Source organism: Ochotona curzoniae, unplaced genomic scaffold (genome assembly GCF_017591425.1).
Source record: "Ochotona curzoniae isolate NIBS_2020 unplaced genomic scaffold, NIBS_Ocur_1.0 scaffold_3835, whole genome shotgun sequence".
Classification (NCBI taxonomy): domain Eukaryota; kingdom Metazoa; phylum Chordata; class Mammalia; order Lagomorpha; family Ochotonidae; genus Ochotona; species Ochotona curzoniae.
In genome coordinates, this window is record NW_024467114.1 from 7,905,021 (window position 1) to 7,932,525 (window position 27,505).

Below are 27,505 nucleotides of genomic sequence, written 5' to 3' on the forward strand. Positions count from 1 at the left end.
AGAACTTACTGATACCACACATGGTGGAATATTTACTGCAAAAGAAAATATTTTTAAAATGTAACTGCATCAAAGGAGCTAATTCCAAGTGCAAATGAAAAAATAAGAAAGAACTGCTGCTTATCACACAATTTAGTTTTTAAACGAATGTTTATTATTAGAGCTACAGCTCAAAGAGCCTGTCTTCCCTGAAGATTTTTACTGCAGCAGTGGCTTATTGCAAGTGTTTGATCAATAAGTCCATTCTGTTATAGTTGGATTTACCTGAGGCATTAAAAATAAAGCCATGCAAGTATTGACGGCAGTGAGTGGGAATAAACTTGAGTTTTTTGAAATAATTTCCCCTCGACATTAAGATTTAGTAGAAAACATGATTTCCTCAAAGTAAAACATTGTTTTATCTAAACTATTTTGAATAACATAAAAGTGTAAAACCACCAAACAGCAAATTACCAATACTTGTCTGTTTGTGTATGTATGTACAATTTGTTACCCAAACTTTTCATTTATTATTATATATTGCTGTGCTTGGAACCAAAATGTAATTTCATGAATGAGTGTGTTATTTCAGTGATTTGATAAGCTCATGCATTGCTTCTGGGCTTCATAAAGCATGTAGGTAAATGTGAGGAAGTGTGACTTATTGTGTGAGTCTGTGTGTGGAGTTCTTAGTGGAAGCTTTGTGGGGCATTTGAGTGCAGTAAATGGCCTGTGGTATTTCAGATGTAAAGTGTATCACAGGAGCAAATTTGAAACGACAGTCAAGTACAGATATTCTACCCTAAAGACTTGGGAATGATGTTTACTTCTCTCTGCAAGGAAATAACTGCAGTGTTGTGTTACGCACGTGTGACTGGTGGGGTATCCTGTAAACTCTCTCTCATGCTACTGTTTCCGGGTGCAATCCTTTGTGTCTGCGTGTACACGGGTATACATATACGCATATGCATGAGAGTGAAATACTTTAGATAGCTCCTGTTTAACAAGTGCAATTTGTGTTTCACATTTCCCTGATGAGTGAGATTTTTAAAGAATTTGTGGAAATACACGTGTAAGAAACTTTCTTCTCTCTAATTGCAGTGAGCCCCCTGAGTACATGAAACCACTCTAAGCAGTTTGTAGATTTTAGAGGAGATGTTTCTTGATCATTTTAAAAGGTCATTTAAAATGCATTTATTAGTGTGCAGAAGCCGGCTGTGAGTGGCTCTGGTTTTGTGGGGAGTGGGAATGTTCCCCAGCAGGAGGGGAGTGGGGGAGGGTTAGTACATCTCTCACATTTGCCCTTTCCCTAGAGTAACAATGCAATGCTCCCCTTGGAGATGGTTTTGGTAAAAGGATAATTTCTCAGTAAGTTGAGAAAACACTGAAAGTAGTTCAGAACTTGAAATCTTTTTTTTTCCAAGTATGTTACTATAAAGAGAATAAATTCTTATATTTAATAGATAAAATTCTAAGAGGATAACAGTACTTTCATCCTCAACAACTCATCCATTTTTTTCCTTTAATTGTTACAATAACATTATTTGGCTTAGTAGCATCATGTAGTTTAATGGATTTTTCAAATGGAAAGAATGCATTTCATTAAAGTTATCACTGACCTTTTGAAATTTTCAGTCATCCTTTACATGACGGTGTGGTTCAAAATATTTACTGTTACCATTAAAGAATGGTTTATTTACTTAGTTTCTGTGATACCACATATTCATGAGTAATTTTCTGGCTTGCTTGTTTGTATCCCATGTTCCAAGAATTGCCAGGTAAAATACAGAAAGGCCAATTCAGTTTGTTTGGGGTGTGTGTGTATGTCTCTGTGTGTCAGAATAAATGGGACCCTTGAAGTACTTAGCATCTCTATTTTTATGTGCTAGATCTGTCTTCTTAATATCTCTGCAGAGATTGTCTCTGCTTCCAGTGAGCATTCCCAGAACCCACAACCCTGACTCTCTTCATTTCCTCCGGTGACTTCATTGCCATGAGAGTAGAATCCCCTCTTTGTGACGTTTCCCCAGTTCACATCTCCGTGGTGACTTTTTTAGCCCTGAAATTCATGCAAACTCATGCAACTTGAGCCGAATGTGCTGCATTACCATCTCCAACCTATTACCACTTACCAAACTCTAATATGAACGTCCTACAGCAAATATTTCATGATTGAGGTTGTTCTCTTTGCAGCAAAAGACATTATAGTGTTAGGTTGTGCCCAGATCTTGTTAGCTCTCCCTTCTACTTGATGAACTTCAGTATCTCCCACGTTTGTTGAATAAGTCCTTTTTGAGTAAGGAGTTAGGTTACACTTCCTGGAAACAAAACCCAGACCAGAAATGCATGTGGGTGGGCAAGGCTTCAGGAGCCACCTGCAGGGACGAGAGGAGGGCAGGGCTGGGCAGGAGAGAAATTCATCCACAAAGGCAGTTGCTGAATCTTCACTGTTAAACCCAACAGGGCTCCAGAGCTGGGTGAGTCCTTGGCACTGGGACAGTTGTGACACAGAGCCAGGCTGTGGTACCCACTTTTTTCTTGTGCATGGTCCCTGCCAAGATGCCCATGATTTCATATCTATGCTGGCCTTTGCTATGTGACCATTGTATGAGTTTCTTCCTTTCTGCCCTGCATGTGCTCGAGTGCTGGATCTTGAGCATGTCCTTGGGAGGATGCTCAAGTTGTTCCCAGCCAACAACACAGCTGTGGAGCAGATGAGGGACAATCGTGTTGGTGCTGAGGGCGGCTATGAGCTGAGCTCTGTGCTCCCTCCATGATCCTCTTGGATGTTTCACTTTTCCTGTTCAGGACCCTGACATGCTTTGCCACTATGTGTGTCATCCAGGTAGTCACCATCAGACCTTAAGGGTCCTCCTGTTATCCAGCCCACCTTACCTGTTCCTGAACCTAGCTTCTCACCATCTCCAGCTTCTGCTTTGTAGTTCAGGGAGGGTGACCCCCCACTGGAGAATTTGCTCTGTAACCTCCTAGCATTCCCTGTCTACTAGTTGTCTACTCTGTACCTCCTTCAGGGCTTAGGCCTTTGCTTTGACTATGCTCTCTACCAAAAGAACTGCTCTTCCTCGAGTCCTGTGTTTTAATCTTCACACCCTGAATCCTCTGCAACTAGCCCTGTGTAAGTTTGTTCTTTATTGTCGGCTGTCTCGTATCTTCATTCACTCCATGCATGCTATTCCTGTCCTCAGTATTACTTTATTTTGTAGTGTGAGGCATGTATTTCACTCCTTTAGTATTCTTAACACATTAGTGGAATGCCAGGCTTGTAGTAGAGGATCAGTGAATAGCTATTTTATAGTTTGGTTATTTTGCTAAGTAGCATGGTCAGAATGTTAATAATAAGAGAGGTGGAATCAGATTGGAGTTTTGTAGGAAGAGTGAGTTTGAGCTCAAGGAGTAAGATTTCTGAAAGTTTCATAGTTCCAGCTTTCTGAGTGTTTGTGGAAGTACCCTGAGATCAGATCACAGAAGTTGAGCCACTGTTTCCTTCTCCTCTTGCTCCAGCTCCGTGTCTCCCACTGCACTATGAATCCAGCCCACCAGAGCAAGCTGCGTTCTGTCCTGATACCCAATACTGCACTCCTGTGTGTTCCTTACACTGGGAGCAGCCACCGCTCCCTTCTAAAGTTGGCTTCATCCATGAGCAAGCTGTATTGACACACAGCAGAACATATTGATGACTGAAAGGAGCCAGGCGCAGAAGAACACACAGTGTATGTTGCAGAAATGTGCAAAGCTAATCCGTGATAGGGTCCACTCAAGGAAGGAATAGTTTTTAGATGGGCCAAAAAAGGGCTTCTGGAATGCTGGAAATCTTTCTTGATGCCGGTAGAGATTAAGTGGATATGTAAATTGTGTACTGCTTGGTACCTTTGTGATTTTCTTGTAAGAAAAATTTATTAAAAAATAAACTTTTTGTGTCCAGACAAGCTGAGTCCTACTGTGAATAGGGAGTAATACCATGCCCTTTCCATAAGTACTGATTTTGAGATAGTAAAAAGAGAAGTCGTGAATGAAGCCCTCGTTGGTCCCCTCTTCATGGTGGCTTGGGGGAAGCCTTGCAGAACAAGCTCATCCACCTGTTACTAGACATCATCCCTGTGTTAATATTCAAAGCTCACCTTTGTGTCTTCTCATTCTTCCAGTGAAGCTAACCTTTCAGACCATTTTTCTTTGTCTTGTACCACAAAAAGTTAAGCAATAGTTTCTGATCATCTTTAGGTGTTCTATGTAGAAAAATCATCCGTTTTGAACACACACACACACACACGTGCTGAGTGCTTCAATGAATAGCTAGGCATGTTTTCTTACTTGTTTTCTTTGAGTCTGTTCAATTTGGATGTATTTTCTATTGCACAATTGCTTCCAAGAAACCAAAAGATTTCCTATTGGTCTTTTCCACATTTACTTTGATGATGTACATTAATATGATTAGATTACAATGATGATAAGCATACAAGTGCAAGTAGCAAATCATGATGAAAAGATGAAGCAGGCGGGCAGTCTTTGGTGCAGTGGTTAAGACACCGCTGAGATGTCAAGCTGAAGTCCTGACTCTGCCTCTGCCTCCAGCTTCCTGCTGATGCACACACTGGGAGGTGTAGCTGATGGCTGCAGTACTTGGAACCCTGCCACTGCTGGAGGAGAATGAGGTTGAGTTTCCAGCTCCTGTCTCCGGCCTGCTCTAGCTCTGGCTGTTGAGGCGCTTCGAGAATGAGCTAGTAGAATGAGAACTCTTTCTTTCCTGTCTCTCTATCTTTTAAATAAATAAAAATTAATTTTGGAAATAAGTGGATAGGGTTTAATCAGCCAAGCCTCATCTCCAGCTGGGTCCTGGCACGCAGTGGGTGTGTGAACTTGGGCCTTTGTCCTACCAGGGGGACTAACAGGGCTCCCTGCTGAGTTCCCCATGCACTGTATGCTGTACCAGGCTGTGGTGCTTCTGCTGTGTGGCATGAACTTGAACAAGAGAGAACACACAATTCCAGTCTGTGGCTTTTGAATGTTCTGTATTTTGATCCTGATGCCTTCTAGGTGGTACTTTCTATTCATTTAGGAAATAAAAAGAGATAAAGGAGACAGTGTGCTTTTCAAACCATAACATTAGAATTTTTGAAATGATCAAAAAGTTATACAATAATATGTGGACAAGTAGTGCTGAATACTTTGTAAATGCAAAAGGAATGTAAACTTTTGAAAATTTTTCCGTGGTGAAGTTCCTTACAGTGGGCTTCTAGTACTGAAAGCTGAATTTTGGAAAAATCATTATAATGACAGTAGATTGTGTTGAATCCCCGTGGACTCTGATCCAGGCACCTGTCTTCCTCCCTGACGCATTGTTTCATCATAGCCACGAAACCAGACTGTGAATGTGGTTACAGGCCTGCTCCCTGTTATAGATGAGAAAAGCCTTTGGATTATGACTCGCCTTCGGTTGTACTGTGAATGAAAGAGTGAGGCACGTGTATGTTTCCAAACTCGTGACTGCCACATCATCCTAAGTGTAAACCCTGTGTTTGTAGGGGATGGACCACCACAGTTTTGGAAAATTGTTCTCAGAGGACGTGTGAGTCAATTGTCAAATTAGTGACTGTATGTCTGTTCTCTGAAACCCAGCAGAGCAGTAACTAGCAGAAGATCATGTCTTATAGTGTTAAGAATGCCAGTATGGAGTGGGAACCAGTTTCAAGACCCTGTTGCTTGTGTTAGCTGCTGTGTGGCCCTGGGCAAGTTGCTTAACACAGCTGAGTGTTTGGTCCGCTAAAAAAAGAAAAATCTATAAAGCATGCTGAGGTCCTTTACTCTTTGAGATTCATATAATGATCTGTTGGGTTAATTAAACTGTCAAATGCTACAAAATAAGTGTTTTTTTTGTTAATAGTCCAAATAGTAGATGTGATATAGATAATAATATGGTAGTGATAGCAGTAGAACAATGATAATAATAATTTTAAATGGTGGCGAAACCAGACAATCATTGCTTAGAATCAGATGCCTACAAAGGCTGACCTTTCCTTTGCTGGCAACATTTCAAGCATTTGCTGATTAAGTTGTTTTGGTATATTTGTAGTTTATGTCCTCCTTGGCTCAAACAAGCAATTAAATTCTCCCCAGGAAATCATGAAAGGTTACCTTTCCTTGTATAGCCTCCACTGTTGAAATTTTGGCCTCAGTTCAGGATTCATGGGCAAATTAACATCTAAATCACTTGAGGCTTATTCATAAAGAATAGGATTATGAACATAGGTAAGATTTGCTCCACAAAGCTGAAGTCACTTGAATCTCACCTTGAAGTCAGGAGACAGAAATTGTAATTCCGTCCCCCGATTCACAGCCTCAAGTGCTGATATTTACTTTGGTTAGTGTCTGGCTTGGGTCAGAGCTTGCTAATGCAGCAGAGCATGCTTCCCTTCAAGCCACTGAGATGCCTAAAGGTATCCACAGGACTCCAATAAAACTTGTGTGAAACACACAGTAGCCTCATTGTAGTACACCACAATCATAGGGTAATTTTTATTTTTTTAAAGATTTATTTTATATTTACTGCAAAGTCAGATATGCAAGAGAGGAGGAGGAGAAGAGACAGAGAGGAAGATTTTCTGTTCATTGACTCACTCCCCAAGTGGCTGCAATGGCCGGAGCTAAGCCAATCTGAAGCCAGGAACCAGGACTCTCTTCAAGGTCTCCCACGCAGGTGCAGGGTCTCAAGGTTTTGGGCCATCCTCTACTGCTTTCCCAGGCCATAAGCAGGGAGCTGAATGGGAAGCGGGGCTGATGGGATATGAGCTGGCACCCACATGGGACCTTGGTGCATGCATTGCGAGGACTTTAGCCACTAGGCTACCATGCTGGGCCCAGGATGATTATTTTTAAAAATTAGATCCAAGCATGCATAACTTCTTTGGAGCTAGAAAATGCTTTGCTACTATTTTTGTTTTTAATTGCTTATTTGAAAAATTTGGAGTTAGAGAAAAAGAGAAATAGAGACAGATAAAGATCTTCCATCACATAATTCACTTTCCAAATAGCTTCAATCTCCAGGGCTGGCCCAGACCAAAACCAGGAGCCTGGAACTGCATATAGGTCTTCCAAATGGATGGCAGTGGGCCATGCACTGGGCCATCATCTGCTGCTTTCCCTGGTGGATTGGTAGGGAGTTGGATCCGAAGTAGAGCAGCCAGAGCCCAGACCAGTATGATCATAGTATGTCTATGTCACAGATGGGAACCTCATAAGATTGTTTCACCTTACAATTTAGCATCATCATTTCAGAATAAATCGAAATTACAAGCAGAATCAATTAGCACATCAAATTATCTTAAATCTATTACTTGGTGAACAATCAAGAGAGAAAAGTAGGAACAAAAGCCAACTTCCAGTTTTTGTGTACATTGTGGGGATAGCTGGTTTGGGGTAGAGCTGGGGAAGATCAAGGCTTCTTGGAGATGTCTAGCAGCCATTTGTGTAAGGCTGGTGTTCAAGGAGGCATCCAGACAAGAAGGGAAGTCTGTGGAGATTTATTGGGTAACATATGCTCTTTAAAGGAACAGAAATGGGATAAGATCATCTGTCCAGCGAATGTAGACAGAAGAGAAAGCTCAGGGCGTGGACTAGTGTGTAGACATCAGTCAGGGGAGGAGGCGGCAACAACAAAAGTGACTGACCAGGGATCCTTGGGGACAAGACAAGTGAGTGAAGTCATCAAAGGAAAAGTAGATTTGTCACTTACATTTGAGAGGCAGAAGCAGACTAGAAAAAAGGAAAGGGGTGCTTGCCATATCAGGAGAGGCGATGTACCTAGTAGGAGATGATCGGAGGAAGCAGTAAGTCTTGACATCTCTGGGAAGAATAACTGAGATGTGTGTTAAGGGCTGTCAGCAGTGGCAGGTAGGGAATGGAGAAGTTCAGATCAAAGGAAAGCTGTTAAAGGTGATGCAAAGATATGTTGGATGGGCATGATCTAGCAGGAAGAGAGGAAGGCCAATAAAGGGAACAGATGATTGTTAGAAGGAAGTCAAAAGAAAATCATTGAGATTGCTCTCCATAGGTGCAGTAGGCAGAAGTTATTTCATACACAAATGAACCCACTCTGCAACACTCTTTATAAGACAGTGATCATGAAAGTCAACGTGTGTAGCTAACGTTGCAGTGCTGTATGCATGCGTGTTGACCTTGTCATTCTGTAAGCACTTCAGCTCTTGCTTTCTTTCCCTCCTCCTCTCCCTCTTGCCATGGTATGTGGAAGTGCGATGTGAAAGGCGTATGCTTGGGAGAGTTCTTCAACCACCGCACAGGAAGTAGTCCACCGCATTTGCATCAGAGATTATTTTGAAATGCAATAGAAGCAGTCATCGGTCTCCTCTCTCCAGGAAAATACAAAACTGTAGCAGTTACCATTCATTTCATGGATTTTTTGAACACATGGTCCCTTGTACTGATATCTAGGTTCTGTCAGTTGTAGAGTTTAGTGAAGTGACTGAGCCATACACTGCAGTCCTTTGCACTATATAATGATTTGTGGACATTGTTATCCAAGTCCAAGGTTTGCACTTGTTTTATATCCAGGAGTTTGTTTTTAGGTGTGCAATGCTTTTGAAAAATATCTTCAGTAGTATTTACAAACAGCATGAAATTCTAAGGCTGCGGAATGGAAAGCTGTGTGTTTGAACCCTACATCACTGATAATACTGATTGTGGAGGAAGCTGGACTTGTGTCAGGGGGCTGCCGTTCTCTAGAAAAGTTACCGTCTTCCTGTAAAACCCTCAGGCTTTGCTGTAGAAGCCTGAGAACATTTGTTTCTGAGGCAGGGGTAAAGACATTTTGGGCCCAAGGAACCTTGCCAGAGTATTAGTGAGAGACGGACACATCTGCAAGAGTTTGGCTTTCTTGGGTTTCCCACTGAAGTCATCTTTTCTTGCCTCTTGGTTCCTAGTGTTTTAATCTCAGGCTCTGTCTTTCAAGCCAGTACCTTTTGTCCCAAACAAAAAAGTCATTTGCTGTGATAAACAGTCTTCCTTTTCCACAGTCCATGACAAGGTAGCTGTCTAGTATCTGTGATTTTTAGCAGAACACTCATTTGCTTCCTTCCATGCACCCCATCCGTTCTGTTCCCTGAAATAGGATACGTAAATGGTATATACTTCTTCCAATGTATTTTCAAAGATGTGGAAAGAAATGGCAAGCTGTGTCTCAGGAATCTTGAAAAGATCTTGTGGAGATCACCTATTACATATGGGAACAAATTAATTGTATTTTCTGCCCAGTTTTCAGACTTCTTCAGATGAAATTATTGAATGCTGTCTTTAGTTTTTATCATAAACAATTGATTTTATTGAAATGCAATTTAAAATGGATGGTAGTGTTTTATGCATGGTTTTCATTCAGAATCAAAGAATGTATTACCAAATGGTTGCTAATGGTAAATTCCGACCCTAACCCCCATCTTGAAATTATTAGTACTATGGCTATTTTTCATGCTTTCTTTCTGTAGTGATACAATCTGCCTTCTGGACTGTTCTTTGATATAGCTAATATTTATTGGATCTCCACTGTACAGACATCTGGAAAGATACACACAAAAAAATAAAGAATGCAGCTTCATCTGACTGCCATTTAAACTTTGGGACTAGGGGGATGGGAAGCCAGCAATAACTGGCTCTGGAGGACAGTCTACATTTATTTTCTTTCTGAGAAGGACTGTCTTATTACCTTGTCACTATCACGGGAAGCTGTCGGCCTCTCAGCTAAGATGTTCTTTTCTCCCATCTTCTCTAGCCTCGCAACTGTCTATCTTCCTTTCAAAGCTTCATTTTATTTTACACGAGCAAAAAAGATCAGGTTTGCAGTTTTTCTTGTTGGGGAAATTGGCAGAGTGATTTTCAAGAACCAAGGAATGAACGCAGCTCAAGTCTTTCTTGTCTTTCAGCCACTAAGTTTGGAAAGTTCAGGATCCTTAAAAGCAAAAAAAAAAATAATAATAAGGACTTTTTTCTTTCAAGCTTTAATGATCTGTCAAAAATATCCTACAGAACAACCAGAAGACAGTCTCTTGAATTTAATAGCAAACTCTTTTCGATAAATTAGGATGTAGACAGTCAGTGAAAACAATAAATTTCTTGTCTGACAGTTCTGTTCCTTCCCATGCCTTGGTCTCCTGGCGTGGGGCTGCTGGGTGGAGAATTGGGAACGGGGGAGGCATGTGGCCTGAGATGAGCTTAGAACGGAACAGATCTCTGCAAGAGCTGCATGCACGGAGCCTGAGACATGACCCAGAGCACCGTTTCTCCTTATGCTCTCCCCTCCACTTATACTTTGATGTTCTCTCCTTCCACAATCAAGGGATTAGGTTTTGCCTTTGCAACAGGAAAGGAGACAGACCCCGTGACTTGGATTCTCAAGTACAGAGAGCTACAGCAGTTCCCCACTGAGAGGCTTACACACGGAAATCCTGAAGACTTTTCCCTTTTACTTCTTTACTGGCTATATTTGTAAGTTAAAATGCATGTGAATAAAAGATACAAAACATGCAAGAGACATGTGAAACTTACTGATTTTCACCTTCTGAAATTGTTAAATTGTTTAGATGTACACATGTTCTACTTTCACACGCAGGATAAAAGAAATGATTACTGTTTTAAAGTATAGCTGTCAGAGGATTTGTTTTTAAGCCATTGAAAGTGCCCCATGTTATACTGTCATGGTGGACACATTTCATTTTATATTTATCAAAACCCATAGGATGTACAATACAAAGGTGAATGTGAGCCGTGGACTCGTTAATAAGAAAGATGAATACTGGTTCATGGATTGTAACAAATGTAGCCCGCTAATGCAAAGTGTTAATAAAGGGGGCACTGGAAAGCAGAAGAAAGGCAGGGATGAAAAGCTTTTGAACTTCCTACTCAGTTTTTCTGGACATTTCCTATAAACCCAAAATTGCTTTAGAATTAAGGTCTACTATTTAAAACATAAAGGTGATATAGAATATGGTTGAATTTGGGGTGGTAACTGGGTACATTGCTTAGTTTCCTAAGCAATTCATGTGGGAGTCTCCCGGTAGAAGGGTGCTGACTTCATCAAACACACAGGCAGCTTACCCAGAGGAACAAAGGGAGCTGGGGGGATTAAAAGATGGATGGTGTTTGACAAACGGTCTTTTCCCTGGCAGTTGCAGATACTTGCTTATGGCAAGAAAGGAACTCATTTCCCTACAGTGGTCACTGTCTGCTGGCACTGTCCTCGTGTGGGGTAGCGGCTATCCTGGCATTCGAGATCTCGGAAGAGCCCAGCGAGGCTGTATGCAGAGACAGAGCTGAGGGCTTGGCTCTGTGTGCCCCGTGTTCTTTAGACTTGTTGAAGTCATAGCTATTTAAACACCTGCTATGTAGTAAACAAATTGAGCACCTCGTTTTACAGGAGCTTTCCACAAAGTGTTGTTTTGAGATCATGAAATGATCATTTGATTATTTTGCAATAATATCAGGCATTTGACTTCATTTTCTTTGTTACTGTCAGACAGTCCCTACTGAGGTTAGTAACTGTTGGCTTATTTAGTGAACTGCCCAAGAAGGCAGTGAGGGTGAGCCACGCACTAAAGTCTACAGCTCAGAAAGCAAGGAGGCTGGGAACTCATGCATAGATTAGAGAAGGCAGAAGTTGCTTTAAAAACAAAACAAAACAAAAACAAGATCGTCTCAGGGATGGCAGCGTTATGGTGGCATTGCTTTTATTGTAGCTCTTCAAATACACATCTTCACTAAGAATGGAAGCTAATGTCTGGAGGTGATATGAAATTGTTAAAAAATTTTACATGCCAATTGTTGGTTTTCCTCTGGCTCTAATATTTCAGTTCCTTAGTCTCACTTCCTTTTCCTTCAGAAATGTACATTTATAGTTTATTGCAGCCCATATATGCTTGTCACGCACAGATGGCAAGTTTCAATGATAAAAGTGGGCATTTATCTTGATTTTCTAAGATTAATTTTATAGCATTATCAAATTTGATTTGTTTATTCATTAAAATTGACAATAATCCTAAGTCACTGGGGCTTAGCTTCTTTCCTTCTTGGTAAGTTAGCTATATGGGTATGAAAGATGCTAGTTCTAAATCTTCTCAAGGATAGTGGTGGTGGGGAAAAATAAACTACCTAACAGTATTGTTGGTTACAGAGCCCCCTGTAAAGTGGTGCTCCGGTGTCCTTGGCGTTGGGGCAATGGTAGCAGAGCCGTGTGCACTCACAACGGTGGCTGGGCTGCCTGGCCTGGGGGGCCGAAGTCCTAGAAACGAAGGGTCCCCAGGCACCAGAGTCAAGAGCAGTCTCCTGGGAACTTTTGACCTGGGCAACCAAATGAAAGCCCCCACTTTGAGGGAGGAAAATCCTTACACGATGTGGGTTGGGGGAGATCTGATAACCTGGCATGAGTCTGGCTCGTTTCTGCCTTAATAATGGAGTTTGGAATATACAGTGTAAGTTCTGTAGAGTCCTATCCCATCCTCAAGTCTTCTGCAACTCCAGCAGCTTAACAGTTTTATAAGGGAAAGCTACTGGTTGCCATCCTCTTTTCACAGAACCACCACATAATGGTGGCTGTTTACAGTGGAGTGAGTTTTTCAACACACAGCCCGTTGTCGCTTCAAGTACCTTTTAGCAACAAGCATGTTAATGGGGCTAGTGAGAAATAATAGGTGCTGCAGAGCTTAGCCAGGAAGAGTTGGAAGAGCACTTTAATAACTAATTGAATGGGTGGTTAATGGCCGAGGCGAGGCAGGTAATGTGGGAAAACGTAGGTGGGATGGAGAATTAGGAAAGATGAGCCCTGATCTATTCTTGATACATCTTGACCTGCGTTAGGGAACTTCACTGTCCACCTTCTAAAGTGATTTTCTTGGATAGTGGTACGGGGTTATGAGGGCCATTGTTTTAGTCTCCAAAATGTACATTTGCATGAAAATGACCTATTCTTTCCTTTGAGAGACCATGGTCTCCGTGTGGAACAGGTATTGGGAAAGGCTAGGTCAAGGGCCTAAGACATTTTTATGCTGATGTTTATTCTACATCAGGTGTAACTAAATGACCTTCTCAGAGCATCTGGAAGGAAAATTCTCTTTTCTGACTTACATTCATATTCTGTTTATACAGATTTGCCGAAAAATGCTAAAAATGTGGCTTAATGATTAGCACGCGGGTTGGGGAGCTCGCTGCCCTTGTTGGAAAGCCTGGGTGTTAGTCCTGGTTCCTTGATGCTCACCCTGGTAGCAGCAGGTGCTGGCATCTGTGCTTGGGTCTTTGCCATTGTTTCATGAGATCTGGATTCTGGTCAGGGTCCCTGGCCTGGCCCAGCCTAAGCTGTTAGGCATTTGAAGGCTGAACAAGCAGATGATGAGCCGTCTCTGTTTCTGTGCATCTCGAATAAATGAGGTAAATGAATTTCAAAAAGTTCTGTAGCTGTATTTAAATTTTAGAAAATATGCAGAGTTGGCTAAATATTTTTGGGCATCAGTGTTTTTTTATCCCATTATTTAAAGGCTGCCTTTTATTCACCATCTTTTACAATGGTGAAATAGAAACATTACTTTCTGAGGAAAATTTCCATCAAGACATTGAGTAAGTCCCTTATTTGCATACCTCTTGTATTGCTTTATCATGCAAAATGAAGTGTTAATTTTAAAACCAGAAGAAAAGAAATGTCCAATTTTAAGTGGACACTGTGTAGGAAAGCAGGGATTGTTTTTGCAGCCCTCTTTCCTCGTGCCATTCATGTTTGAATACGTTCTGCACAAACCTGCTCCGGAAACTTGTTGTAGTAAATTATTCTCATGACAAGAAGCGAGCACATGTACATCTTCATTTCAGTTAACGTAATATCTATATAAATTTTCTGAAAAAAAATCAGTTTTTTTTCCTCTGTGGTGACCTTATGTCGCTGAGCTGGGCTGGCATTTGGTAATCTGGTTTCAAGGCATTAATTGCTGTCAAGTTGTCACTGGAAGAATGTGTTCAAGTAAATAGTTTTATATAGAACATTCTCTTTTCCAGTGGAAGTGTGCTCTCTCTATTTCCGCTGGGAGGATGTTCTAGAACCTCACCTCTCGTTTGTGTCTGTAAGAACATGAACAGTGGGGACCAGAAGTTTTGCCACAATTGCTTCTCTTCAAGGCTTCCAGTTTTTCATCCAAAATAGACCACACGTTCCCATTTATGATTTGTGCCCTCCTCACAACTGCAGGTCTCTGACTTCAGGTTCCCTCCTGCTGGAGTGTCTTCCAGTTGCCAGCTGCAGTGCTGGTGTTGGGAGGTTCCCCAGCTTGCTGCATTTGGGACCTCTGTGTCCTCCTCCCTCATTTCTTTAACACCATCTCTAAGTGGCTCCACTGCCGCTCTCAGGGCTGCACATTCTGTCCACCTGCTCTAGTGTGGAAGTTCTGCCCACAAAACAGTTACAGGTAAGATCCTTCCTTGGGGCATCACAGTCGGTGCTTTTGCTGCCCATTTGCTCAACCGTCTTCAGGAATGTTTGCGTGGAGACGAGCTCGGTTTGCTGGAAGGAGCACCTTTGCTCCTTTGCACTACACTGGGCAGTGCATCAGCTGCTAAAGAGGGATGTGCATTGCAGAGTGGATTTGTACCATGGCCCAGGAAGGGTGAGTGGAGCCCAGCCCTGGGCACAGTTAATCAGTCATCATTTGATGATTGCTTGCATTGTTTTTGTGACATGATTCATTGGGAACCACTGAGTGTTATCTGAATTATTAAAATGGTACGTAGCAGTGTAGCTTTGGGGACCAGATTGATAGACTTCACTGTTATAATGACCCCTCTTTCCTGCTCTTACGTGTGCCAGCAGCAGGTTGCTTTCTGGTTGGTCTATTTACAGTTGTTCTATATAAAAAGAGGAGGGGCAAGTAGGACCTTGCTTCTGTCTTCTTTATTAAAATCCCTCCTTGCTTAAAGCAATTTCTAATTTCATTGCTTTTTCTTACCTGGGGCAGCAGGGCTGGTAGTTGTACTTATCAGAGCATTTCTATACGCATCTCATAATAAAGCATCCAGGCTTGTTCTTGGATGCTTATCTACTACAAGGCGTAGGGTGGTTCTCACTTATATTCTGAGATAAAATGGTGCAGATCTTCTAGCACTTGTGCTGTTCCCCATCTTCCAAGATTAGATAATCACAGAACACAGCTGTGTGTTAGTAACAGTCAAATGAATGAACAGGTTTAAAGTAGATAGCTGCTTGAGAGTTGAAAACAAGAAAGTTTAGAAACATTTCTATTTTATTAGCTACATTTATTTAAAAAAAAAGCTTAAGTAAAGCAATTTTAGATTAATAATAAGCATAAGACAAAAAGTAAACCAGCAGCCTATCTACACTTTATTCCCCAAGTTCTATGTCATTCTGCATAGGTAATCTCTGTTTGTAACTTGTAGGGTAGACCTCCACCAATCATTTTCTGTTTAAATGTGTACATCTTCTCAACTTGGTGTCCTTCTCCCTTCTCAAATACACCTTAGACATATTTGTATATAATTAAGCATGTACTAGTACTGCATATTTTTATTAACCCAATAAGAATATAACTAACCCATTATGTATTTTATTTTAAATGGAACACAATGAATAACTATTGACTATTTATAGTTTTCCCTCTTTATGAATAACAATGAAATGAATCCCTCTTTATAATAAGTCTTTCGTTCTTTCTACCCCTATGTCAAGAAATTTCCATGAGACGCGCTGGTTTAAGGGCTTTGAGAACAGATGTTATTTTTGGTAGATGTTGATTGTTCTTCCCCATAACAACAATTACACTCTGACTCCAAATCACGTAGACTTATTTCCTCACACAGTTGTCATTATTAGGCATTAAGTGCATTAATTTATTCTGAATTTCACAGATTTGTTTTCCTATTCTATGGTTGTCTTCTTCCCCCTTCTGTTCCTGCCTTGTGTGCTGGCTGGGTGAGAGAACTCTGCCAAGCCATCATAACCTGGCCCGTACTTTGTTCATAAGGCTTTGATTTTACTGAGACTGGAGTGTAATTGGTTCTGAGAAGCTTGGCTCTTAGTCCAGTGTGGCTGTCCTTTGTTGCTACCTTGAATGTGTCTGTTTTGTTACCTTAGTTTTGTTGTCCTAGGGAGTAACTTCAGAGTTTTAATGCCTGTTTGGTTTTTCTCAGTCTGCAGGAAGGAAATCGGAGCAATAGCAGACTGGGGAGAACAAGGGACATCTCAAAGCGTGTGACTTTTTGTTTTTGGACATGATTCTAGCCATGGTATTCATCCTGGAAAGGGTTCTCAGCTGCAGTCAGTCTCTTTCACCCGGTGAATTTCTGGAGCTTTAAGATACATGATTTGATGCAATTTTACTTCTGTTTGTCAGTAATTATGGCCATTCTGTTCTAGCTTCCTTCTTGTTCCCCTAGTTGTCCCTTGTGTTACTCTTCCATTGATTTATAGGACCCATAAAACCCTCATTCTCTTGCCTCTCTATTTCCTCAAAATTGTTTGTTGTGTAATGAAAGAGATGTTGGATTTTACATCTGACACTCAGATGCCAGTTGATGGATTATAAATGTAGAGGTCCAGCAAATAGCAGGTGTGAGAACCCGTGCCAACTGGCAGAGGAGTGATGTTTGCTGCTCCAATTTCATCGGTGGAGCCCAGGATGGCAAGGACTCTGATTTTTCTTGAAAAGCTGGAGCATTGCATCTTAAGTGCAACTGTCTGATCTTTAAATACTTAACATTTTAAGCAATGAACTGACCAAACCATCTGTGTATTGGATGTGGGTCTGCTTTAAGTCCACCCGTGGTGAGCGCCCCTTCTCTCTTTATTCATCGATGGTGCTTTATATTTTGTGATTTTATCTCATGCTGTGTAAAATCTTAGCATGTAATTTTAGTTCCTGACATGAGCTTCTAGAAACACATTATACTTTCAAAGCAAACCTTTTACCATCATTCTATAATCTGAAATATGAGTAGAAATAGAATAATGCCTTTTTAGTTAGAGCATTAGTATACAACATTTCACCCACTTAAGAAAAGAAGACTCCTAATGGCATTCTAAAGGCAATTTCTTTGCTTCTTGTTGAAATCCAGTGAAATACACAGCCTCAGCGTGCTGGTCAGTTAATGTAAGGATGAGAATGGATGTATCTTGATCAACAAATCCAAGCTGACCTAACCATATAGTTTTAAGATAATTAGACTGCAGCGATAGTGGGAACTGTGCTGCTTGCAGCAATTTATGGAATTCCGTTTAAAGGTTTGATTTTTATCATGCATGTGCACATTATTCAGCTAACGCTTAATATGCATCTTCTAAACGCAGCACTGAACTGAATGCTCAACGGGAGTACGTACAAATAATGAAAGGAGGATGCAAGCAAGTGGAACTATGCCGTCAGTTAGTTATACTGTGCCAAGGGATTGGTAGCAACTGCACAGAACCTAAGCCTTGAGGGGGGTGTAGGAAGACTTGCAAAGGATGAGGTGAGGTCTGAAGACGTGGTGGGAATTGGTGAAACTCGGAGTGAGAGGACAGGGAAGAGAAGGGACAGCTTGTTGAAGTCTGACGGTCTTGGGTGAGCTGGAGACCCCAGAACAGCACCACACAATGGAAGTTGAGACAGTGGTGGGGGGACTGTGGGAGAGCTCCATACAGCGTCCCTCGTGCTGGTCCTGGTAAGCCACGTTAAGCAACTGATGAAAGGTTTTAAGAAGAGATTTGATCAGATACAGGCAGTTTTAAAAAGCCAATTGCCACAGTGCGTCCGCTTCAGCTTCTTCTTTACAATTACAATCTTTTTAAGCTTCTTTAAGTGCAGGGAGAGATGCTGCAAGTGGGTAGTCTTCACAACAATCGAGAGATAGCCGAAGTCCTTCTAGTCACTTAGGCTCAGGGTTTTGTGCCCTCAACAACTGGAAAGATAAAAAGATAATGGAAAACCGTGAGCACAGCAATAAACTGGAAATGAGGGTAAGAAAAGTAAGACACAGCTAGAAGCAGAAAATGCTTTACAGGGATTGCGCAGGCAAATTGTGCTATGTACGACAGTCAGGCCAGGGTTTGTGACCTGTGACCTGAAGCCTCTATGTTTTAGTGCCCTCTGTTGTGAAATGAAGGGGAGTTGGATTAAATGCTCCTGAAACAGGTTTACAGTTCTGTCAAGATTCTTTTAGTGTGCTTAAGCAATTTATCACCCTTTATATCAGTCGATTTATAGATGCTTTCATATGGTAAGTTTCTAAATATGTATATATGTACACATGTGTATGTGCAGGTGAGTATATGTGGTGCACACAACAATGAGGATGTTTCACTCGGAAGGGAAATGTGTGTCAGTTTGAGGTTGTTTGAGATGGTGAGAGTGGTGATGGTAATGCATGGATACTTGCTGCAGTCTCAGGAGCTGCCTGTCTTGTGTGGAAGGGCAGACTGTAAAGCAGGAGCTATTGCCAATGCTAGTGACGGATGTCCCTTGTAGAGACACTGAGAAAATCCTTCTACTGTCACAGTGTTTGGGCTTAAAATATTAGAAGTCAGAGTTTCTGATCTGGAAGACTGAGTGCTTACATCTTCCCTGCAAATCCTTTGCTTGCTTTGGTGGAGACAGAAATGCAAAATTTCTGGAAAATGTGAGATCATGTTAGACCAGACCAGTCCCCTTTTTTTCTCCTTTGTATTTTTCTGGAATGTCTATTTTTTTAAGTTCTCATGACGATCTGAACTTAGTGTAGTGTACATTATATAATGTATTACTTACTTTTCTTTTACTTTACTCCTGTAGTATGGTAGATCATGCTTTTCAGTGTTTTAAATAATTTTGGGATGTGTTGATTGAAATCAGCATTCTAAAGTGTTGTCACTTTCTGATGATTACAGAGTGAAATTTATAGCAGAGAACAGGAGACTCATAAAGCCTGTTGAAGTTACTTGTTTTTTCTCCTGAACTGGGCTGTCTTAAGTTGAGGACGTTTGGGAAGTCCTCCTCTGAAGTTAAAATAGGCAGGCTCTTGCTCCAAGCTCATTAAGTCACAGTTTGCTATAGGTAGCTTTGCATCAACGGTTCTGTGTTTATCATCCCAGGCTCCTGTATAGTGAGCACTTAGATAAGTCACTTTGCCCTTGATATGGTATGTCTGTTTTCCAGTCTTGGTTTCATATGTTTCCAGATAAAGAATAGTTTTCTTCAAATGCTGCCTTGACTGGGGAGAAATGAGAGGGCCCAGAGGCTGGAGTTTGCCACACTCTGCCAGTGCACAGAGGGAGGCAACCTGGCTGAATCTCTAGTGACTTTCCTTAGATTAAATATCTTGCAAATTTCCTGAACACATGAGTGGTGTTAACAGCAGTTAAGCATCGCTGAATGCTGGGAGGGAGGACACTGGTGGGTGACACAGGAATCAAGAAAGATGCAGGGTATCAGGGACCTTCTATTGTGTAGCAGAGCCCCTTCAGGGCTGCCAGGAAGGGGTCCACCCCAGTGCCATTGGTGGTTTGAGGCAGCATGATGGAATAGAGGCCTTGTCCACATCTCAGTGGTTTTTGTCAGTTGTGGGAAGCAGCGCTGAAGGGACAGTGTCTCTAAGAAACATAGCATGCACCCTGAGCTATGTGGACTTCATTCTTATAGTTTGGCTTTGTCGTTAGTATTGTGTTTGAAATTTCAGCCTCAACCAAAGTCCATCCTTATATTTCAGTAGCCTTCCCTTCTTGCCTTCTATTCTCATCATCTTGCAGCTCTCCAGACCCACTGTTTGTAGGTGTTTACCAGAGCTCTGGCTCTAAAGCATTTTGCAACAAGCTTTACTGTTTCACAGACATTCAACATTGTGGGATTGAAAAGGGCATGTAACTATTGCCTTAACATTTTATTCACAATCAAAAACTTGATAGGCTGGCAACTTTGGGTGGGGGTTGTACTGAGCAGGAAAAAAAAAAAAACGGAAAAATCACATTACTGGAATAAAATACCTGTTTCTTCAAGAGCAGAGCTATACCTTCCCATGGAATCCATCTCAACAGCCTGTGTGTGTGTATGTGTGTGTGTGTGTCCTGGGTTCTGTCTCTATAAACTCGGATTCGGTAGGTTTGGGTTAGAATCTGCATTGTTATCAGGGGCAGTAGCTGACTCTGATGTGTTGAGATGCACTGCATGCTGGGTGTCTGGCTGTGACTGTCATGGAGTGCACAGCCTGGTTCTGACAAGATGTGCCAGAGTGTAAGATGTCTCCCTATGTCATTTGAAATTGCATAGTGTGGCGGGAGAGTCTGACGGTGCTCCTGACTCGTGTCTTACCAAGTTGAGTATCTGAAGTGCAACTCTCTGATTCAGGGACTTAAAGAGCTATGGCAGAGATCATTAGTTGTAGCCTTTGAACTTGTTGTTATTTGCATCAAAGAACAGAGTAATAGCTATTCAGATACCTCCACATAAGGAGAGGTCGGCTTATACCCAGTCAAATAGTACAAGCTAATAGGATGTAAATGTTTATTTTTCCTAACCAGATAACACAGGGGCTTGGTGCCAAACACAATTTTATTGCATACTTTGTAGTGTTCTTGCTGATTAACCTATGTAAAATGAAGTTATGTATTTAATAAGTTAACTACTTTTGAGCTGTCTTTTTTAAAGATTTTTTTTTATTTGAAAGGCATATTTTACAGAGAAGAGAGAGATGTCTTCCATCCATTACTTCATTTCCCAAACGGCCACGACAGCCAGATCTGAGCCAGTCTGAAGCCAGAAGCCTAGAAGTTCTTGTCAAGTCTCCCACATGGGTCCAGGCGATTCAGTGACTTGACCCATACTCAGCTGCTTTTCCAGTCCTTAGGCAAGGAACTGGATCAGGTGTGATTCAACCAGGACTTGAGCTGGTGCTGATGTGGGATGCTGTACCAAAGGCTGAGGTTGAGCCTGTTTTGGCATTGTGGTGGCCCCTAAACATAGCTCTTATAAAGCAACTTGGCCGTATCGACTCTTCCAGAAACCCTCAGTCTCTAAATTTGTGTTGTTTTCTATCAAAAGACAGTACCTGGCGTATAGTCAGCATGATTTGCAGCCTTGCTGCTAAGCAGATTTTTTTTCTTGTGTGAGTTATCTGATGATGTGTATATATATATTTTTTTCTGTGTGGGTTATCTGATGATATACCTATATTTTCATGGGCTTTTCCAGGATCAGATAGGAGCAGCATCAACCACAGCATGGCAAAGCCATTGACAGATTATTAACAGGTTGAACTGGCAGTTACTAGAGACAACAAAGCTGGTATAATTTGCAATGAGTAAATTCATATAAGAAAGTAATTATTTAGATAGGGAACAGTTTCAACACTTAGGAGTAATTAATGTGTGATATGGTTAGTAAGGACCTGCAGCTACTGGGATAGGAAAAAAGGACCATCCTATCAAGTATTTTCGTTGATACCTGAGGGAGGAGGGATGAAAAGTAAAGAATCTGACTGCATATATGATGTTGTTGCCTTATTGTCGTTGTACTGTGGTTGCATGTTAGTCATGCAGCAAGTTATATGGTTTGATGATTAATAGCAGTGAAAGCAACAATATGTTTGTGAAAAATGAGAAATATTTTGAATTACATAAAGTCAGCTTGAACCACGTAATACTGTTGTGGTAGTAGAATAGCAGTGTCAAATATTAGCACTTTGTGTGGTTAAGCTGTACTGTTAAAAGCATGTGTTTTAGAGTGACTTGGTGAACAGTCAATGAGGTCATGTGATACTGCAGTGTCGAAATAGCCACTGGCTAATCGCACTCTGCCAGTAGTCAAGTGATGGGCAAACAGGTGTCTAGGGTGAATCAAAATGTTGAGGCTGGAATTTCCAACACCACAGTTCAAGTTCTGAAATTGGTAGAATTAGCAAGTGTTAGAGCAGGAGGAATATGCAACGGGACTGAATTTTTCCCATTGCCTAATTGAAAATTCAAATAAGCAGTGTAAAAATCAGATTTTTATGGATAAGAAACAATTTATATGCTATTTATAAGTTATTTCTGACATGTTGTTTTACTTTTCAACATTTGAATGACATCTAGTGTGTGTGTGTGTGTGTGTGTGTGTGTGTGTGTGTGTGTGTGTATCACATTACTCCTGAATGTGATTTATGTGATTTCAGCTAACTTCCGTTTAGATGACACTACACTAAGCCATACATTTGGGTCACTTGTATTTTTTCCCCATAATTAGGAGATTCTTTGTGTGTCCATGCAGTACCAAAAGAAGGAGGTCACAGGTGGAAACTCGTTTTTGTAACCTCATGCCCACTTGTTTCATTGGTTGAGAATTCTGTGTGCTGTGCATTTATTATATATAATGTATATAATATATGTAATATATAATAGATCATATATATAATCTTTTGCATTGGGTACCTAGGGAGCTCTCCAGAGTGACATAGAACCACAGCTTCTGTAATTGCCTCGCAGTGTTGTGGCCAGTTAGGAAGCATGCGTGTAGAAATGTGCATGAGCAGGCACACACCTGCCCACTTTCTGTCTTGACCATCTTGTCAGGAACATAGGTGAATAAGCCATTCTTTCCATTTTTCTTATTTACTCTTTAAGATTTTCCCATGCAGGATGCTTGAGCTTTGGAAAACTTCAGAATCCACTGACAAGATAGAACTCATCAGTTGAACACGAGTTTACTACTTGTAGTAGAAAATGAGTTTCAGCATCCTTCTAGCCGTGTGTCTGTAGATTGAAAGTAAAAGTCGATGTTTGTTGTTCTTTGTAGTTTGAGGTATGGTTGACTGCATGGATCTTATGGGCAGCAGTTCTTGTGATAAAGTCAGGAAGTGGATCCTCATTTGCACCCCACTGAAAAAGAACATATTAAAAAAAAGTGAAAGGAAACTGAATATACTATTTCTTTCCCGAGGCAAAAATGGATGTGATAGAGGATGTGTTGTTTAAGTGTATGAACTTGAAGTTGCTAGTTGGATATCCAAATAATGACCTGGAAAAACATTTCTGATATTAATGAGGTTTAGTTGTTTTTATTAACACTCCTTTTAATCCTACACTGGGAGCATTATAAAATGAACTTATTCTGATGTGATTTAATCCACAATGTATTTTAGTCATAATGGGATTAATGTTGGCGGGAGATTTGTTGCCTTCAAGTTGGAAAGTTGTTGGTGCTCAGTGTGTTAGGCAGGGTGTGAATGTGTGTGTGGAGTACGTGTTAGGATCCTGCTGCTTACCCAAGGGAGGGTTTCCTGTGAGGACTTTATGGAAGGAAGGCAGCACTTACTTTCATGAACACGACCATGTGTTCATCTCCGTATTTTTTGACATCACAGTTCTAAAACTCTTTGTTGTAACTTTTATCCGGAACCCTAATTCTCACACTTCGTATTTCTTACACTGCTTTGCCTTTTCAACCATCCCTGGTGGAATGAATTTAACATGTTGCCATATGTTTACCTAAAATGTCTGAGGAAGCCAAGTATGCTGGAATTACTAACACTGATACTGCAGGATTTGTTTTGTATGTAAACGATGAGAAAATAACATGTGGTATATATATGATAACATTAGGACTGCGCAGGGTGTTATTTTGACAGTGTTTGTCTTGGAGAAGGAGACATGGCAGCTCTAGTGCTTGTAAGTGCCAATCACTGGACAGACTTGGCAACCAAGCTGACTCATCTTCTGGACTGGAACAGTTAGTGCTGTATCCAGCACAGGTGCAAATGTGGCCGTATCTGTCACTCACCTGGTGTTGGTAGACACTGAAGTCTGCATTCCACCCTTTAATGCTGTTTTTTTCTTACATCAGCTTGAAACGAATGGCTCTAACCTCTCCCATGTATAGATTCAGAATGTTGATCTTAAAGAGGGCTTGCTTTTTGAATTCATATATTGGTGTTTATGTAACTGACAATGTGTTTTAAAGATTTATATAAAGGTGTTCTGAAATCCAAAATCAGCAATAATCAGGACTTTAGAATAAAATATGGAAGCTTTTAGGCTTTATGTAGAAGTACTCGAAAATATAACAAATGACATGCTTTTCTCTGTGCTATTAATCATTGTAAGAACAAAAAAGTATTTTTCCCCTGGTTGAATGATGGTAGGCATTTGATTTCACTAGAATTGTAGGTGGAAAACATGTGGGAAATGATGAGAGTGGGGATGTTACTTTGAGCAATGAGAAACAATTTCGGAGTGCATTGTGAGAGGGGCTGTGATGGCGCGAGGGAAAAGGGTCTTCACGGTGATTCACAGAGACGGAAGCTTCAGAGTTTCTCTAGAGCCGTTGCCCATCATGATGGATCAGCGCTGAGTGTGGCAACCCTAGGGGGTAACTTGAAAAATGAAATGGGACAAGATAAAAAATAACGTTATCTGGAAAGTCTGCTGTGATTATTTCTTCAGAGATTAGATGTCATGATTTTAGTGTGTAGTTATTTACTATTGTGGTAATTTATTAAACTTAAACATGTAAGTAACTTTAGTGTAAGGACTTTGTTGTGCAAACCTTGCTCTTGAGAGTTGTGCATATGACAGAAAAGAGGGCCTCTGTATAATGGTTAGCTTGTCTCCTCTTGTTCAGAATATACACCGATGTTGCTGACTCAGTTTTGATGGGAATGCACTCCTTGTGGTCTTGTAGTGTTGGAATCAGCGACACCCATCAGCTGTCCATGTGGATGCCTGATGTAGCACTCTGTGTTTATGCAGTACCATTTGGGATTAAAGAGATGGTACACTGTACTGAAGCAGTTATATGCCATTAAGGCACCTGCAACTGACAGCAGCAGTGGTAACTATAATGACTGGAATGCATATTCATGAGATCTATGAGAATTTATCAGTCTGTGTGCTTTCTCTTTGCCTTCCTTAGGGACTGTCCAGTAGAGCTGCTGCTTTCCTTGATGCTCCATATTTCAAATATTAATTTATTAGCATGAAATATTACATAGTGCAGATTTACCTTTTGTTTCACTATGCTTAAGCATAAGTAAATATTTGAAATTTTTTTTTCTTTTAGAAAGAACTAATCTTAGAGCAGTTGTAGGTTCACAGCAAAACTGAGTGGACAGTACCAAGAGTTCCCATATGCACTTTGCTGGGACCTGCACATGCACAAGCTCTAACTACAAGGTCCCTGCCAACTCCCAGGATGGTGCATCTCTTGCAATTGACATACTTACATGTCAACACATGATTTCATAGTACATTCCATAGTTTCTGTTAGGAGTCACTCTCGATGTGATGAATCTCTTTGAAGACACAGTCTTGCAGTATCATTTAGTATTTGCTCATGCCTACATTGGATGCAAGTGTCTACATCTTCTTAGTAAATATTTGATGAATAAATGAATGATTGTAAATGTTTGATAGAATGCATGTGAACACCTCAGCACTCCCTGTTCAGATTGTGCAATCTTAAGTAAAATTAAAAATTGAAGGTACAGTGTTTTTAAAATGGTGGAGGAAATGTGTGATCTTTTTGAACTGGGATGATTTTTGCTTTGGGGGCAATAATTCTGATTACCTGTATTACTACTTATGGAAGAACAGTTTCTTCTTGAATTAATATTCATAATTAAAGAGTATAAAAATGCTAATATGTAATTTAGTAAGGATTTTGAATATTTAATTGGATAGATTACTTCCATTGCATGATATTTTCAATACAATTTCCTCGTCTTTATTTAGGATTTATTTTTATTGGAAAGGTAGATTTACAAACAGGAGAGACAGAAAGATCTTCCATCTATTGGCCCACTTCCCAAGGGGACATAATGGCCTAAGCTGCGCTTATCTGAAGCCAGGAGCCAGGAGTCAGGAGCTTCTTCCAGGTCTCCCATGCAGGTGCAGTGTCCCAAGGCTTTGGATCAGCCTCTACTGCTTTTCCCAGGCCAGAACAGGGAGCTGGAGGGAAGGCAGAGCAGCCAAGGCATGAACTGACACCTGTGTTGGACCCCAGTGCATGCAAGGCAAGGATTTAGCCACTAAGTCCTTGCTCCAGGTCCTGCTTGTCTTTCAATAATAAGAATTCTTTTTCCTAAGATGGAGTTAGAAAGTTGTAAAACTAAATCCAATGGCAAATTTAATTTGTAATGTTGTAAATATTCATGACATTGAAGTTCCATTTTCACAGTGTATTATAGAGAAATGGTTAAAAATGTAGGTAAACCTCTAAGTTACATCATTTGTGGCATTTATGAAAATTGAAATGTTTATGGGGGGCACTGAGCTCTGGTAAAGAGAGTCTGATTTTATGTATATAATTTTCTTTCAAAATTTAAAACTTTAATTTAATTGAAACTTGAGAGAAACAGAAATAGGTAAAGATTTTTGATCTGCTGGTTTACTCTCGAAGTACCTGTCACAACTGATGCTGAGCCAGGGCGAAGCCAGGAGCCTGATGGTCCATGCTCCCTTTGGTGGAAGAGACTTAAATAAATATGGGAACTATTAATCCATTATGAACAAGAAAGCATGCTTAAAATCTCACCTTGCTTCTATCAGTACCATCCATAAGACCCACAGGGAAGAGGGCAAATGTGGCAAGAGAAGAGTTTCGAACTTTAGGAACTCAGTGTATAAATGAATGGAAATAGAAAAGCAGCTCACATCTATTGGAAACTGCTGTAAGAGATCATAAAACATGGGACCAGCATCATGTAGCAGTTGAATCTCCCCTACAACATCTGTTAGAGGCCACAGTTGGTGTTCTAGTAGCTCTGCCTCCCTCTCCCTGTTAATGTCCTGGGAAATGCAGCAGAAGATGTCCAAGTACTTCGGTCTGATGCAAGACCCAGCTGAAGCTCCTGGCTGCAGTCATTGTTCTGGCCCAGCACTAGCCATTGTGGCCAACTGGAAAGTGAAACAGTGGAAGGAAAATCCAGTAACATTTGGAAATGTCACTCCGTTCCCCTCAGAAGTTGAGAGAACCGTAATTCAGGTAGTCAATCAAGATAGAAGAACTTAGTTTACATCATTAAATAACAGTTAACATCTGTTGAGCCCTCCATTTAACATGAGCAAAATGTGTATCCAAGACCAACTAAGCAACTTAAGAAGAATTGAAGTTATGCCAAATTTATTCTGTGACCATAATGCAACCAAAGTAGAGATTAATTACAAATGACCGATGAAATAATTGGGCAGTGATTGTGTGTAGGGGGAGCTCTTCCAAATGGAAACTGTTCTTCTACCTCTTCATTCTTGATTGTTCCTGGCTTTGAACCTAAGAAATGAGTTCTTTTTCATCTGACAATTTGCCAAAATGAGAATGAAACGTATTAGTTGGCTGAGAGCTACAGTAAATCGTGTTTCTATCCACTTTATCTTACAGCTTCTCTGTTAAAAGGACTAAAGCATGCCAACATAGTGCTGCTTCATGACATCATCCATACCAAGGAGACACTGACACTTGTGTTTGAATATGTGGTAAGTGAAGTAAGAATTTGAGTTAAATAATAGGAATGTAATTCTTACAATGTTATTACAAAGTTTCAT

The 27,505-nt window shown here is 40.7% G+C and overlaps 1 protein-coding gene across 1 annotated transcript in view; it reads left to right on the forward strand.

Annotated features, from left to right (window-relative positions):
• The window catches only part of CDK14 (cyclin dependent kinase 14), a 440,392-nt gene that overhangs the window by 162,141 nt on the left and 250,746 nt on the right, over positions 1-27,505 (forward strand). The window contains exon 6 of the mRNA XM_040964848.1: positions 27,342-27,436. Within this exon, the coding sequence (XP_040820782.1) occupies positions 27,342-27,436 (95 nt within the window). The remainder of the gene's footprint in view (positions 1-27,341; positions 27,437-27,505) is intronic.